At 45.7% G+C, this 12786-nt stretch overlaps 1 protein-coding gene across 4 annotated transcripts in view; it reads left to right on the forward strand.

The window, feature by feature from the left end:
- Nucleotides 1-12786, forward strand: part of CYFIP2 (cytoplasmic FMR1 interacting protein 2) — a 130522-nt gene that overhangs the window by 48443 nt on the left and 69293 nt on the right. For 2 of the 4 annotated variants that reach the window (XM_004453526.5, XM_058281412.1), the window contains exons 15-21: nt 330-477; nt 2640-2714; nt 3610-3763; nt 4758-4914; nt 5458-5554; nt 8297-8373; nt 11951-12059. In XM_004453526.5, coding sequence (XP_004453583.1) covers nt 330-477; nt 2640-2714; nt 3610-3763; nt 4758-4914; nt 5458-5554; nt 8297-8373; nt 11951-12059 — 817 coding nt within the window. The remainder of the gene's footprint in view (nt 1-329; nt 478-2639; nt 2715-3609; nt 3764-4757; nt 4915-5457; nt 5555-8296; nt 8374-11950; nt 12060-12786) is intronic. The other 2 variants (XM_004453525.4, XM_058281424.2) reach the window with 1 other exon arrangement.

Below are 12786 nucleotides of genomic sequence, written 5' to 3' on the forward strand. Positions count from 1 at the left end.
ATTGGACTCATGCGATTCCCCTCTAGCCAAAAAGAAAAATAGCCCTCTGGCCTCATGCAAGTTATCTCCCACTGCACAGGCAGAGGGCTGAGTTCTTAAATATCTAGTAGGCATCAGAATCACCTGGGACCCTTGCTAAAATGGGGGTTTCTGGTCTCCACCTTCTGTCTATGAAACCAGCATCCCTGGGTGTGGAGCCCAGCAATGAGCATGTTTCACAGCACCCTGAATAATTTAATGCAGGCAGTCGCAGGCTCTGGAAACACAGGCTGGCAGTGCCTCCTTCCAACAGTGAGACCTGGTCAGAGCCTCAGTTCTTCCTTCCCCAGTGTCCTACAGGCAATTCGGAAGACCATCTGTGACTGGGAAGGGGGCCGAGAGCCCCCGAATGACCCGTGCTTGAGAGGAGAGAAGGACCCCAAAGGTGGATTTGACATCAAGGTGCCCCGGCGAGCCGTGGGCCCCTCTAGCACACAGGTAAGCAGCTCAGGTCCAGGTCAGCTTTGTTGACTCAGAGCCATCTGGGTCATGGTAGGTCATCCAGGCTGGAGCATGGGGCAGTGGGGCTGGGGGTCCTCGGGCAGGAGGGGCAAGGTCAAGGAGCTGCTGTAGTCATATTCTACCATCTTGTTTGATATAGGAGGGAGGACCGCTGGCCTAAGATTCAGGAGACCTGGATTCTAGTCCTAGATACCTGTGTGATCTCGGGCATGCTACACAGTCTCTCTGTGCCTTGGTTATCTAATCTGGCAAATGGGGTAATACTGGGACGGGCTATCTCCTAGCCCTGTGACGTGCACAGGAGGTTCTAAAGTGCAAGATGAGTTTAAAGTGGAATCTATATGCATCTATCTCATCCCTCTTTTAACGAACCCTGGCCCCCTCCTCTGCAGTAGTATCCTTGCTCAGGAATTCACAAATTCTGTCACTGACTTGCTGTGCAATCTTGGGCAAGCCCCTTTACCTTTCTGAGCTCTGTTATCTTCTCTATAAAATGAAAATTTTGGACAAGATCGTGTTACTGACCCTTTTATTATTCCTCACACTCCTAAAGAAAGTCCCTTGACCCTTTAAAGAAAGCCTAGCCATCAGAAATATTCAAGAGTTGCCAGCAGAGCTTCTGAACAGCAAGAGGGTGTCCATAACTTATCCAAAGCAGTCATAAAATTACAGACAAAAAAAAAGGAATATTGGAATCTTAGTTAAATCCTTGCAAACTAAAGAATAAATAGTCTCTGGTAGGCTTTTCGAGGCATTGAAAAAAGCAAGTGGACCCCATCACTGCTGGCAAGGGCCTTAGAGGCCCCAGAAGTCCCAGGCTGGGAACCCTTGCTCCCGTGCCCTTTAAGCCTCTCTCAGCTCTGAAATCCTGAGTCCATGCATCATTGGAGAGGAGTCACCTGAGGCCACCTCCTGACTCTTCTGTGTGTGTGTCTGTGTCTGGGCAGGGGAAGGTAGGGGGGTGAGGGAGGGGTGAGGTGGGTTCTCAGCTGTGTCGCTATAAGGTCCCTTGGTTTCACAGCCCTCAGGTCACTTTGCCCTAATCTCACCTGCTGGTTGTGGACCATCCCAAGGAATCTACAATCATTTCTGTGTAAGGCCTTGAGAACTTTGCAGCCCAAATAGATGGGCTGAGCAGGGCTTTGTGTCTTTCTGTAAGTCTGAAGCCATGAGTGGGGAAGAGACAGGAAAGGCAAAAGGCACACTGGAAAGAGGGGGGCCAAGAAGCAGAGAGAGAGAGAGGAAGGGAAGGATTGTTTTGCACAGAAAATGTAGTAGTCACCAATAGGTATCCACCCAAAACACCAAGCCTTGTTAGGTGGCACAGACGTATTTTAACAGACTCCTGGACTGTCAGAGCTAGAGGAGCCCTTAGAGGCAAACGCATCCCAGCCCCGAGCCCCCTATTTTACAGATGGAGAAACTGAGGTCCAGAGAGGGGATGTGACTTGTCCAAGTCACAAGGTGAGTCCTGGTGGAGGTGGGACAAGAACCCAGGTCTCCTGACTCCCACCCCAGGCTCTGTTGTCACCACTGGAGCCCAGCAGACATGGGCACCTGGCTTAGCTGGGACAGAGGCTGTTCGGGTGAGTTAAATGTTCTGTTAAAGAGATGTAGATGGGGAAAGAGTTTACCTTCATCTGGAAGAATACGGTTTTCAGATAGTTAGAATATTTGATGTAACATACTTTGCACCCACAATGGATGGGACCTGATGACTCCTATCTCGGAGGACTCCAGAGGCCCTCACGAGAACGGTGCTTCTCAGCTCTTAGGTGCGATGAGACATGCCCACCAACAGCGTTCCAGATAGGGAGCTGTCTAATGAGCCAGCCACCGTGGGAGTCCCTCGGTCATAAAGCAAGGTCCCGTGGTAGGGATGGTGTGGCACCTTTTCTGAGTGCCCAGCACACAGAGGGTGAAACCCTAGAGAAGATCCCGAGGCAGCAGAGATGGACATGGTGAAGAGGGAGGTTGGAGCATCTCAGGTGGTCAGCAGGTGGCGCCTAGCAGTCGCGGCAGCTTTCCCACCGTATACAATACCTCTTGCTTTTCTCTCTCTCTCTTTCTCTCTCTCCCTCCTCCCTGTCTCTCCTGCCCTCCCACTCCCTCTTCCTTCTCTCCTATCTATGTCTTAGGCCTGCCAGTGGTCCCCGCGGGCTTTGTTTCACCCCACTGGTGGCACACAGGGCCGAAGAGGCTGCCGATCCCTGGTATAACACCGCCTGGCTGGGTTTTTGGGTATACTTCTCCAGGAGGCAGAGCAGTGAACTAGCCTGGCTCCTCAAAGCCCCTTCCAGCCCTAAGATTCACAGACAAATGATGTGGAGGCACTGGCGGGAAGGAAAACCCTCGATTAGCAAAGAGAACAACCCTGCTACTGTATTTGCACCCTTTGCATTTAAACCCATAAGCAGGAGTTAATTGTCTAGTAGGCTCCCTGTGTAAGTACCAGTATTAACTGCTTTCCACCCAAATTTCAGCAGGCTGTGTAACACAGCTGGAGCCACCAGAGGGCATCAACCCTCCTTAATGCCTTCAAAACTCTGAGGGTCAGAAACTTGAGGTGGGGAGGGGGTTGGTTCTGATCATATCCCATCTCACTGTTTCTCAGAATGTTAGAGCTGAAAGGGGCTGGTTTGAAACTGGTAAGAAAACCGAGGCCCAGAGTGGGGATTTTGTTGCCCAAGGTCACACAGCAGGTCAGTGGCAGTGCTTGGCCTTGAACCCCAGTCCTTTGACTCCCTGTCCAGTGCCCAACCATGGCCATCATGGAAAGCAGGGATGATTCTAGTGTGATGTGGAATGAGGTTGTCCTCTGATGCCCACACCCTTGACCGAGCAGAGCAGGCAGGAACCCGTCCCTTCGCCCACTCAGGGATGCTGGGCGCCCTGGGCAGGACTTCCCTCCCAGGCTGACCAGCCTCCCTCATGAAGGTTTTCTCAGTTCAAAATTCACTTCTCCAACCTTAAACTGGTGCTTCCTTAAGACAATGCTTTTTAAGAGCAGACATCTGCTGGAAAAAGGGGGAAAAAATACAGCAGAGTAACCATTTCTCCAGGACAGAGGGCCAGCCCCTGACCTTCTCAATTCCTTTTCTTTTCAAGTTGTACATGGTGCGGACCATGCTCGAGTCACTCATCGCAGACAAAAGTGGTTCCAAGAAGACCCTGAGAAGCAGCCTTGACGGACCCATCGTCCTCGCCATTGAGGACTTCCACAAACAGTCCTTCTTCTTCACGCACCTGCTCAACATCAGTGGTGAGCCGCAGTGCGCAGGCAGCGAGGAAGAGCAGCGGGGCTCCCGGGTCCCAGCGTGATGAAGACCGGTGGGCCGGAAGTTGCAAGGAGACACGTCCATTGACCAGAGGGGCACAGTTTGCCACCAAGGAAAAAACAGTTTCCAGTGGACTTTGGGAGTAGGAAAAACAAGGCTCAGTTCAATCTCAGTTTCTCGCTGATTTAGATAAATTTGCTTGTAGATATTTGGGTCTGTAATGGAGGGAGATCAAAACAAAGGAATACACATGCATGCGTGCATGCTTTCTCTCTCTCCTAGACACTGCTGCCCACTGCTCCTAGCAAAGGGGGCTCCCGCTGTCCTTCTCCTTTGAGTAGGATCCATGTCCTGGTTGGACAGGACAGGGGAAGAGGAGGCCCAGGGCCATGGGAGTCACAATGTGTCTGTTGGTATTGAAGAGCGAGCGTAACCCCCAATCCCACCTTCTCCATTAGAGAGGAGCCTAGGAAGGCCATTCGAGGCCGCTGAATGGTAAGGCACACAGAATTACCATACAGACGAGTCAGGGGCTGCAATCCAGTTGAAAGTGGGTGCTTGGAGACCCGTCTTGACATCGTGCTTGTGTACCAAGCTTACTTTTTACACTGAGATTGAATGTTTTCAGGATAGCTTCATGGAGGGGGTGATGGAAATTGTGGAAGCAGCTCAAGCTCTAAAGCATTCCCCTCTGATGCACTGCCACACCTTGTCTTCCAAATAGATGTTAAGCTTGCCTTCAGTATAAGAGAGCACAATTTTTTTTAAGGAGGTACCAGGGAGTGAACCCTGGATCTCATGCATGGCAAGCAGGTGCTCAACCACTGAGCTACACCTACTCACCATAAGTTATACGTGTAAAGTACCTGCTATGTACCTAGCACAGTGATAACAATAATAATAAAATAAGTAAAAACAACTAAGATCTTTGGAGTGGTACCTAGATGTAACCCAAGACACTTTCTCTTATGCTTTCAGAAGCCCTGCAGCAGTGTTGCGACCTCTCCCAGCTCTGGTTCCGAGAATTCTTCCTGGAGTTAACCATGGGCCGGCGAATCCAGTTCCCCATTGAGATGTCCATGCCCTGGATCTTAACAGACCACATCCTGGAAACCAAAGAACCTTCCATGATGGAGTAAGAGGCAGGAGTGGGCCACCAAGGAGGTTTCTGGGGTGCAGGTGGAGGGTAGTTTACCCTTTTTTCTTTCCAGAAGGAAGTTCTGAGTTGACTACAGATGAGACAGTTGTGCCTCATGAGGGAGAACGGTCAGGCCAAGGATCAGATCACACGAGATCATTTGACTCATCCTTGTAGATAGGTTCAAAGATCTACCAGCCCAACAGCCCTACCTACGCTTTGCAAGTCTCATTGATGTCATACTGTGAAAATACCCACCTCTGGCTATCAGGAAGCAAATAACTGACACCCAATTTCTTTTAGCCCCAGACTTTTTCAGGTCTCGGATTTATTAGCATCGTGAGCTTTTGATTTCTATGAGTAGAATGTAAAGTAAGTCATCCTAAGGGGAGACACTGGAAATATCATGGAGTGCTAGAAGGTTGTCTTTTCCTAACTCAGGACTTGTTCATCTTTTTTTCCCCACCCTTTAAAGTTTCCAAACAGGTATAAATAAAAGAGATCATTTGTAAGCACTGGCTGTTGTTTTTCCTTCTTTAGGTACGTCCTCTACCCTTTGGATCTGTACAACGACAGTGCCTACTATGCTCTGACCAAGTTTAAAAAGCAGTTCCTGTATGATGAGATTGAAGCAGAGGCAAGTGATGGGTATCCCCTTTTGTTCTTATCATCTTGCTCTAAGATACTCAAGTTTTTCAAATCTCTAGCTCTTAACATAGTGAGAAGTTGGTAACTTATTCTGGATGGTAACTTACATAAATGTCCATGAACCATCAGAAAGGATCTAGAACAGGATGATAGTCTTGCTTGTCCATATTTATTAAGGGATGGCTAAGGATAGAGTTGCATAGATAAAATTAATTTTCTAATGTGTCTTTCATGGTTGGATTAGTTGTCTATAATAATAATATATAACAATGCATCCTACCAATTGTTGTATATTTACTATTTGCCATGCACTATTCTAAGTGCTACAAGGAGACATTTTAAATAATATTTACAACAACTTATAGAGGTATATACCAATATCTATTTTACAAACAACAAATCTAGGTTTAAAGCGGTCAAGTATTACTACCTCAAAGTCACACAGCTAACCTAGACTTTCACTTGAGTACTGGTCAGACTGTAGTAGTCATTTTCTCAATTACAATGCTATTAATAGAGAGTCAGTGGGTGGCTTTATTTCTTTAAGGGTCAGAATAAGCTAGGTTATGCTATAGTAACAAACAATCCCAAATTCTTAATGGCTTAAAAACAGAGGTTTATTTCTCCATCGCAGGTTGGCTAAAGGCTCTGCTTCATTTTGATTTCCATCTGGGGCCCATCTGGAATATTCACTAGTTGCCATGACAGGAGGAAAAGTTAGGTGGAATCATATTCTACCTGGAACACAAGTTGCTGCTCACATCTCATTGGCTAAAGCCAGTCACATAGTTGTGACTCACTTCAAAGGAGGCAAGGAAGTTCAGTCCTCCATTTGCTTGGAAGAGGACATGTTAACACATGATTAACAACACTGATTACCACAGTAGCTCACTTTTGCCTTCTAGAATTTAGAATGATGGTCTTTGTCCTATTTAACTTCAAGGACTTAGATGTCATATAAATGTAGGCATTCTTATTTGTAAAGGAAAGATATGAATGTCTTAGAGTAAATATTACTACTAATTAGTTTGAAAGTTTATATGTTTCAACAGAACGCTAGTCAATATGCTGCTTTTTTTCCACACCCTCCTGGATCAGTGTGGGTTGAAAACATTTACGGATACCAACATGAATCTATTTTTGTCTCCTAGCAATGCACAAACCTGGGGAGAGAGACCTCAAGAGGCAGACAATTGGTTGCATCTTAGCACTGACAAGCCCATTTTCTGACATGATTTTAGGTGGTCTTGTTCTCTAACAAGTTGAAAACAAAATCTAAGATACCTAGAGTAATGTGTGTCCAAGAGAGATTTTAAGAAATAAATTAAAAGAAAGAATACAGCCAGACCCTGGGTAATATTGAGGGCATAGGGCAGAAGTACAGATTGAGACCCCCAGCTTGTGGACTGCCCACTTTCTCGTCCCATCTCCAAATTCTCTTTTACACCATGCACAAGTGTGAATGCCCAAGCTTTGTCTCTTACCCTGCCCAAGGGCACTTTGCCAACGCTGGGGGCAAGAGGCACACATACAGGGGTCTGCTGTCAGGGGGATGAACCCAGAGAAAAGACCACAGGCCCTGGAAGGAGCTTGGGCCATTTGGCCAAGGACACTGCACGCTGGTTCTAGAAGGGGAGCGTGAGTGGGCACCCCCACCTGGGCCTGCACATTGTCTGGAGGAGGGCCCAGTGGCAACCCCGAGGCTCAAAGTCCAGGGAGTAGCCTTGGTTACTGGGGTATAAGGACAGCACTGTACATGGCATGGTGTTTTTGTGTTCTACATAACATCTGAGGTGTAAAGTAGAAGATATGAAAGCTTATGGGCTGAGAATTGAAGATTAATCACCTTAGAAGTTATAGTCACAGCCTGCTGCTACCATGGCCTCAACTCCTCCAAGTTCTACCCTTGGCCATTTTCTGCGCTTGCCATTATTGGAGGATTTGGTTTTGATTCTCTGTATCTGCTGTGAATTTTTATTGCCTCCTGAGCATCACAATCTGCCCTTGATGTGACAAAACACTGAAATGGCAAGATGGTTCCTCACTCATTAAAAAACAAAGATTTTAAAGCAAAGCTTGGAAAAGAGAGGTTTTTAAATTTCTAATGACCATCACCTTCTTAACAGAATTCACAAAGTAAGTCAAATAAAGTGAAAGGAAGAGGAGGGGAAAATCTGTCAGGAGAGATGGACCCCCAGGGGAGGTTACAGAGTTAGCTGTTACATTGAATAATTAGAGGATATAAGATTAATCTGTGAAAAAGATCTCTGCTGCATTTCCCCTGGGCAGGCTGGAGAGGTCGTTTCTGCAATAGCCTTTTTGAACTGTACTTTCTCTGTTGTCTATACCTGAGGACCTTGACAGCAAGGGACCCAACTTCAGCACATAAACTAAAGCACCCTGGTGAATCATCCCCTGGGTATGTGAGATAGCTGTTAATTAACATTCCCCAAAAAACTAACAAGCAGGAAAATATTGGCTCGATAAAGTGAAAGAAATTTCTTTCCTCTGCAAGACATCTCAGAGTCTTTAGTACACTAATAGGCATGCAAATATTCTAGAAGGTGGTGACGCACCCACTTTCTTGGCCACAGAATCCTCTTTTTTTCCTTCAAAGTCTTTTGCCCGGAACATACTTTGGGCAACCATGTCCAACTGCCCTTTCAGTTGCTGGGTTTCTGCAGTAAAACAAAACAGACAGCATTGACATTTCATGCTTCCCCTCCACCAGGTGAACCTGTGTTTTGATCAGTTTGTCTACAAGCTTGCGGACCAGATCTTTGCTTACTACAAAGCCATGGCTGGCAGGTAGGAGAGCCCCCAAGCTCTGAGCAGCCATCTTTCTTTTAACTGCCACCTCGAAGACATGAGTTTCTGTTGCAAAACTTCCCTTCTTCTTTAGCACCTAAAGAAAATTGGGCAATTCCACAGGCCTGGCTGGGCTAGGTGCTGGAATACAGTGGAAAGGAAAATAGGTTGATAAGGTCCTGAACCTCGTGGAGCTTACAGTCTAGAGGGGAATACAGACGTTAAAAATATTAATAATAAAAACAAAGACAACACATCCACGAACGCACGATGTCATAAAAGGTTGAGTGCTCCCTCTCAAGGAACTATGGGGCTATAGTGGTATATGACAGTTGAACCTGAACAGGTCTTGGGGGTGAGGGGCAGGAAAGTCTTTCCTGAGGAAGTAACATTTGAGTAAGAGTTGCTTAGAGTTAAATAAAATTAAGTGAAGAACAGGACAGGAAATTTCAGGCAAAAGCAACTGCTTGTGCAAAGGCCCTGTGATAGAAGTATAATAACAACATGCCTACTTCACAGGACTGTAGAGGATTAACATGAAGTAATACAGACCTTGTAGACAGTGGGCAGGGATTTGGCCTTTCTCCTGGGAGCAATGGAAAGCCATGGAAGGGTTTCAGAGGTAGAAAGTGACCTGCTTTGATTTTTTATTTTTAAAAATTATACCTCTTTTAAATGTGTAAAAGTATGGAAAATGGATTGGAAGTGAGCAAGATTGGGCACTTGAAGGCCAGAGAAGAAGCTAGTGAAGAAAATCTGGACAAGAGACATGTCAAGTTGGGGAGGTTCACTGGTTTCACTGGTATTGCCAGTTTATCTTGATCTAGAACCCCTATGAATTCCTGGGGTTCAAGAATCCCTAACAGTAATGGTAAAAAACAAAAACGTAAAAAACCCACTCAAATTTTAAATATTGATTTTTCCCTTCTTATGGAAATCCAAAGGTACAAACCAATAACTTCAAAGATACTTACATTTAGTTTTCTTTCTACAAAAAAAAAGACTTGCTTCATTTTGCTTTAGATAGCTTAGAGTAGTTCTGATACATTTCCAGTAGGAATCATTGTGAAAGATTTTACAGTATACATAAAGTTTCTGTTAACACAGGAGGTGCTTTAAATAAAGCAAATGACTCATAAAAGCGATGGAAAATGTAGAAAGCTTATACTTTTGATTTCAGGGAAAACACAGAGAACATAGAACCTTTCACAAAATAGTCATTTAGTACATGTTTATGGATTGAATAGGATGCGGTTATAGCGTGGAGCTGGGCTTCCTGATTCTCTAAGGTAATACTGATTTCAAGTACGCTGATCAATTGTCTATATAAAGCAACTTAGAATTGTCAAATCCTGGGACCTCTTTATATTTAGCTTGCAAAGTATCCTCACCTCTAATACTCCCATTAATCTATGTCTTTCCCATAAAATCAGTGGTTTACAAAAGTATAGGAAGTTCAGGGAGGTTGGAAGAAAGCACAGGAGGAGAAAGAATGTTCTAGATCAGTGCTTCCAATAGAAATGTAATGTGGCCACAAGTGTGAGCCATATATGTAGTTCTAAAGTTTTCAGTAGTCCAATTAAATGAAAAAGGAAAGAGGTGAAATTAATTTTGATAATACATTTTATTCCAGTGTATACAAAATATTGTCTTTTCAACATGCAATTGATATAAAAATTATTGAAAAGATATTTTGGGGAGTGGATGTGGCTCAAGCAGTGGAGCCCTGGTTTCCCACATCAGTTCTGGTGCCTCCTAAAACACACATACACACATACACCCACACACACTCAACAACAGTAAGCAAAACAAATGAAAAAATCAACTCAAAGGAGCCAATGGGCTCAGTGGTTGAGTGCCAGCTTCCCACATACAAGGTCCTGGGTTCAATCTCCAGCCCCCAGTATCTAAAAAATATATATATATTTTTTGCCTTATTTTTTCCTAAGTCATCAAGCCATAGCAAGTATTTTATACTGAAAATACATCTCAATTTGGGCTAGCCACATTGCAATTGCTTCCATACCAGAAAGTGCAGATTTAGGCGGTGGACTTGGCCCAGTGGTTAGGGCGTCTATCTACCACATGGGAGGTACGCGGTTCAAACCCCGGGCCTCCTTGACCTGTGTGGAGCTGGCCCATGCGCAGTGCTGATGCGCGCAAGGAGTGCCCTGCCATGCAGGGGTGTCCCCCGCATAGGGGAGCCCCACGCACAAGGAGTGCGCCCCGTAAGGAGAGCCGCCCAGTGCGAAAGAAAGTTCAGCCTGCCCAGGAATGGCGCCGCACACACGGAGAGCTGACACAACAAGATGACACAATGAAAAGAAACACAGATTCCCGTGCCGCTGACAACAACAGACGCGGACAAAGAAGATGCAGCATATAGACACAAAGAACAGACAACCGGGGCGGGGCAGGGGGAAGGGGAGAGAAATAAATAAAAATAAATCTTAAAAAAAACAAGTGCAAATTTAGATTTTGCCACTTTTCAGCTTTAAAACCTTTGAACGGCTTCTGATGACATCCAGAATACATAGAACCTGTTTACTGTAGCTCCCGTGGTCCCCTATGATCTGGCCTCTAGGCTCGTTTTTTAAAATTCATTTTTGCACCATGTTTTCCAGCATGCCCTACCCTTTATCAACACTGGCTACCTTTCCTTTTCTCAAATGTACAAAGCATATTCTGCCTGAAATATTCTTCCCCCGATTTTTCCATTTTCATCAATCGGTTCTCTATTCTAAGAAACCTCTTTTGTGAGACTCTCCTGACCTCCTAACCACAATCAATGCCAGATTATTATGTTCAGAGCACTTATTATTACCCTGTGATCTGTACCTCAGCATTGAGAATGATAGTGCACCGAACTCAGGGGGTTTTTGTGAGATTAAGAACATGTGTGTGTGCATGTGTAGAGCACCTGCTAGACAGGAAGCTCTATGCGGATGTTTACTATTGTCTGAAATTATTTTTTTCCTCTGCTTATTGATTGTGTCAATCTCTCTTCACTGGAATGTAAGCTCCATGATGCCGTGAACTTTGTATCCGCGGCACCTAAAATGCTTAGGACAGATAGTAGATGTGGCTTAAGCAGTTGAGCGCCTGCTTCTCACATGGGAAGTCCCAGGTTCAATCCCTGGTGCCTCCTAAAAATCAAAAAAACAAACAACAAGCAAACATGAAAAAACCAACTCAGGGGAGCCAGTAAAGGTCAGTGATTGAGTGCTGGCTTCCCATATACTAGGTCCCATGCCCAATCCCCGGCCCCAGTACCTCAAAAAAGAAAGGTTGGGACATATCAAGCCCTCAATGACTTTTTTGTTCAATGAACAAAAGGGGAAAAGCAGTTCAACCTATATTCCCCATCTTTAGCTTAGAAATTCTGTTTCCTATATTGGGCTTTTGTGGCTGAAAAGAAACCTGAAGAACCTTGCTCCAGAGCAGGAAAAATTTGTATTTAAAACATACAGATTGCATTTCACGGGTAGAGCCTACAGTCTAAACTAGATGGAGATGGGAGGCTGACAACTTCCCATTCCCTGCTGTATTTACCAGCCTTAACTTTTTCCCCTTCCAGTGTCCTGTTGGATAAACGTTTTAGAGCCGAGTGTAAGAATTATGGAGTCATCATTCCGTACCCACCATCCAACCGCTATGAAACACTGCTGAAACAGAGACACGTCCAGGTACAGCAAAAGAAAGCCACAGTGGGGGTGGAACGGGCAGGAGAGAGCAGCTCTGACGCTGGTGTCGACATTAGAAGTCAGGACTGTGTGCTGCCCACCCTGTGTATTGCCCAGCCGTGGGGTCCTGAGCCTATGTGTGATATAGCCTCGACACCTTCCATACACTAAGGAGGCATTGGGGCTTCCTTTCGGGTCAAGTTCTGGGCTTTAGCCCATCCACAGTTTACCTCTGAGTCGTGTCACCAAAGTCTTTGTCTTCCCATCATAACTGTAGCCCGCTTCTTTCAGTCGGAACTGCCACTCAGAAATGGGTACAGTCTCCAGTGGCAGCCTAACTGAAGGAGAGCTGCAGCATCTTTGAAATGAAGCTTAAACCCAGAGTAGAAATTGTGGTTTGTTTTTGAGGAGTTGGTGTCTGTTAACCTTCGACCTCAGAGGTAGAGGAAATGCTGCTGGGACCTGAGAGCCATCTTCCCCCTTAGAAATGTTATGTGAGCCAGACAGACAAAACAAGCCCCAGCAGACTTTGTGCCCTACTCCCAGAGCCCCGCGGTGAGCCCATCTGTTGCAAAAGCGACCTGTGTGCCTGATCCCCGTGTGCGTGTTATGTGGTCCGTGGTCTTTGTGGAGAAGGCTTGGGTGAAGGGGCCGGGCTGAGGCCAGGAAGATGCCCTACCTAGATCAGGGGTTCTTGATAAGGAACTGGAGTTGGAATCCAAATTAAAAA

Source organism: Dasypus novemcinctus, chromosome 2 (genome assembly GCF_030445035.2).
Source record: "Dasypus novemcinctus isolate mDasNov1 chromosome 2, mDasNov1.1.hap2, whole genome shotgun sequence".
Lineage (NCBI taxonomy): Eukaryota > Metazoa > Chordata > Mammalia > Cingulata > Dasypodidae > Dasypus > Dasypus novemcinctus.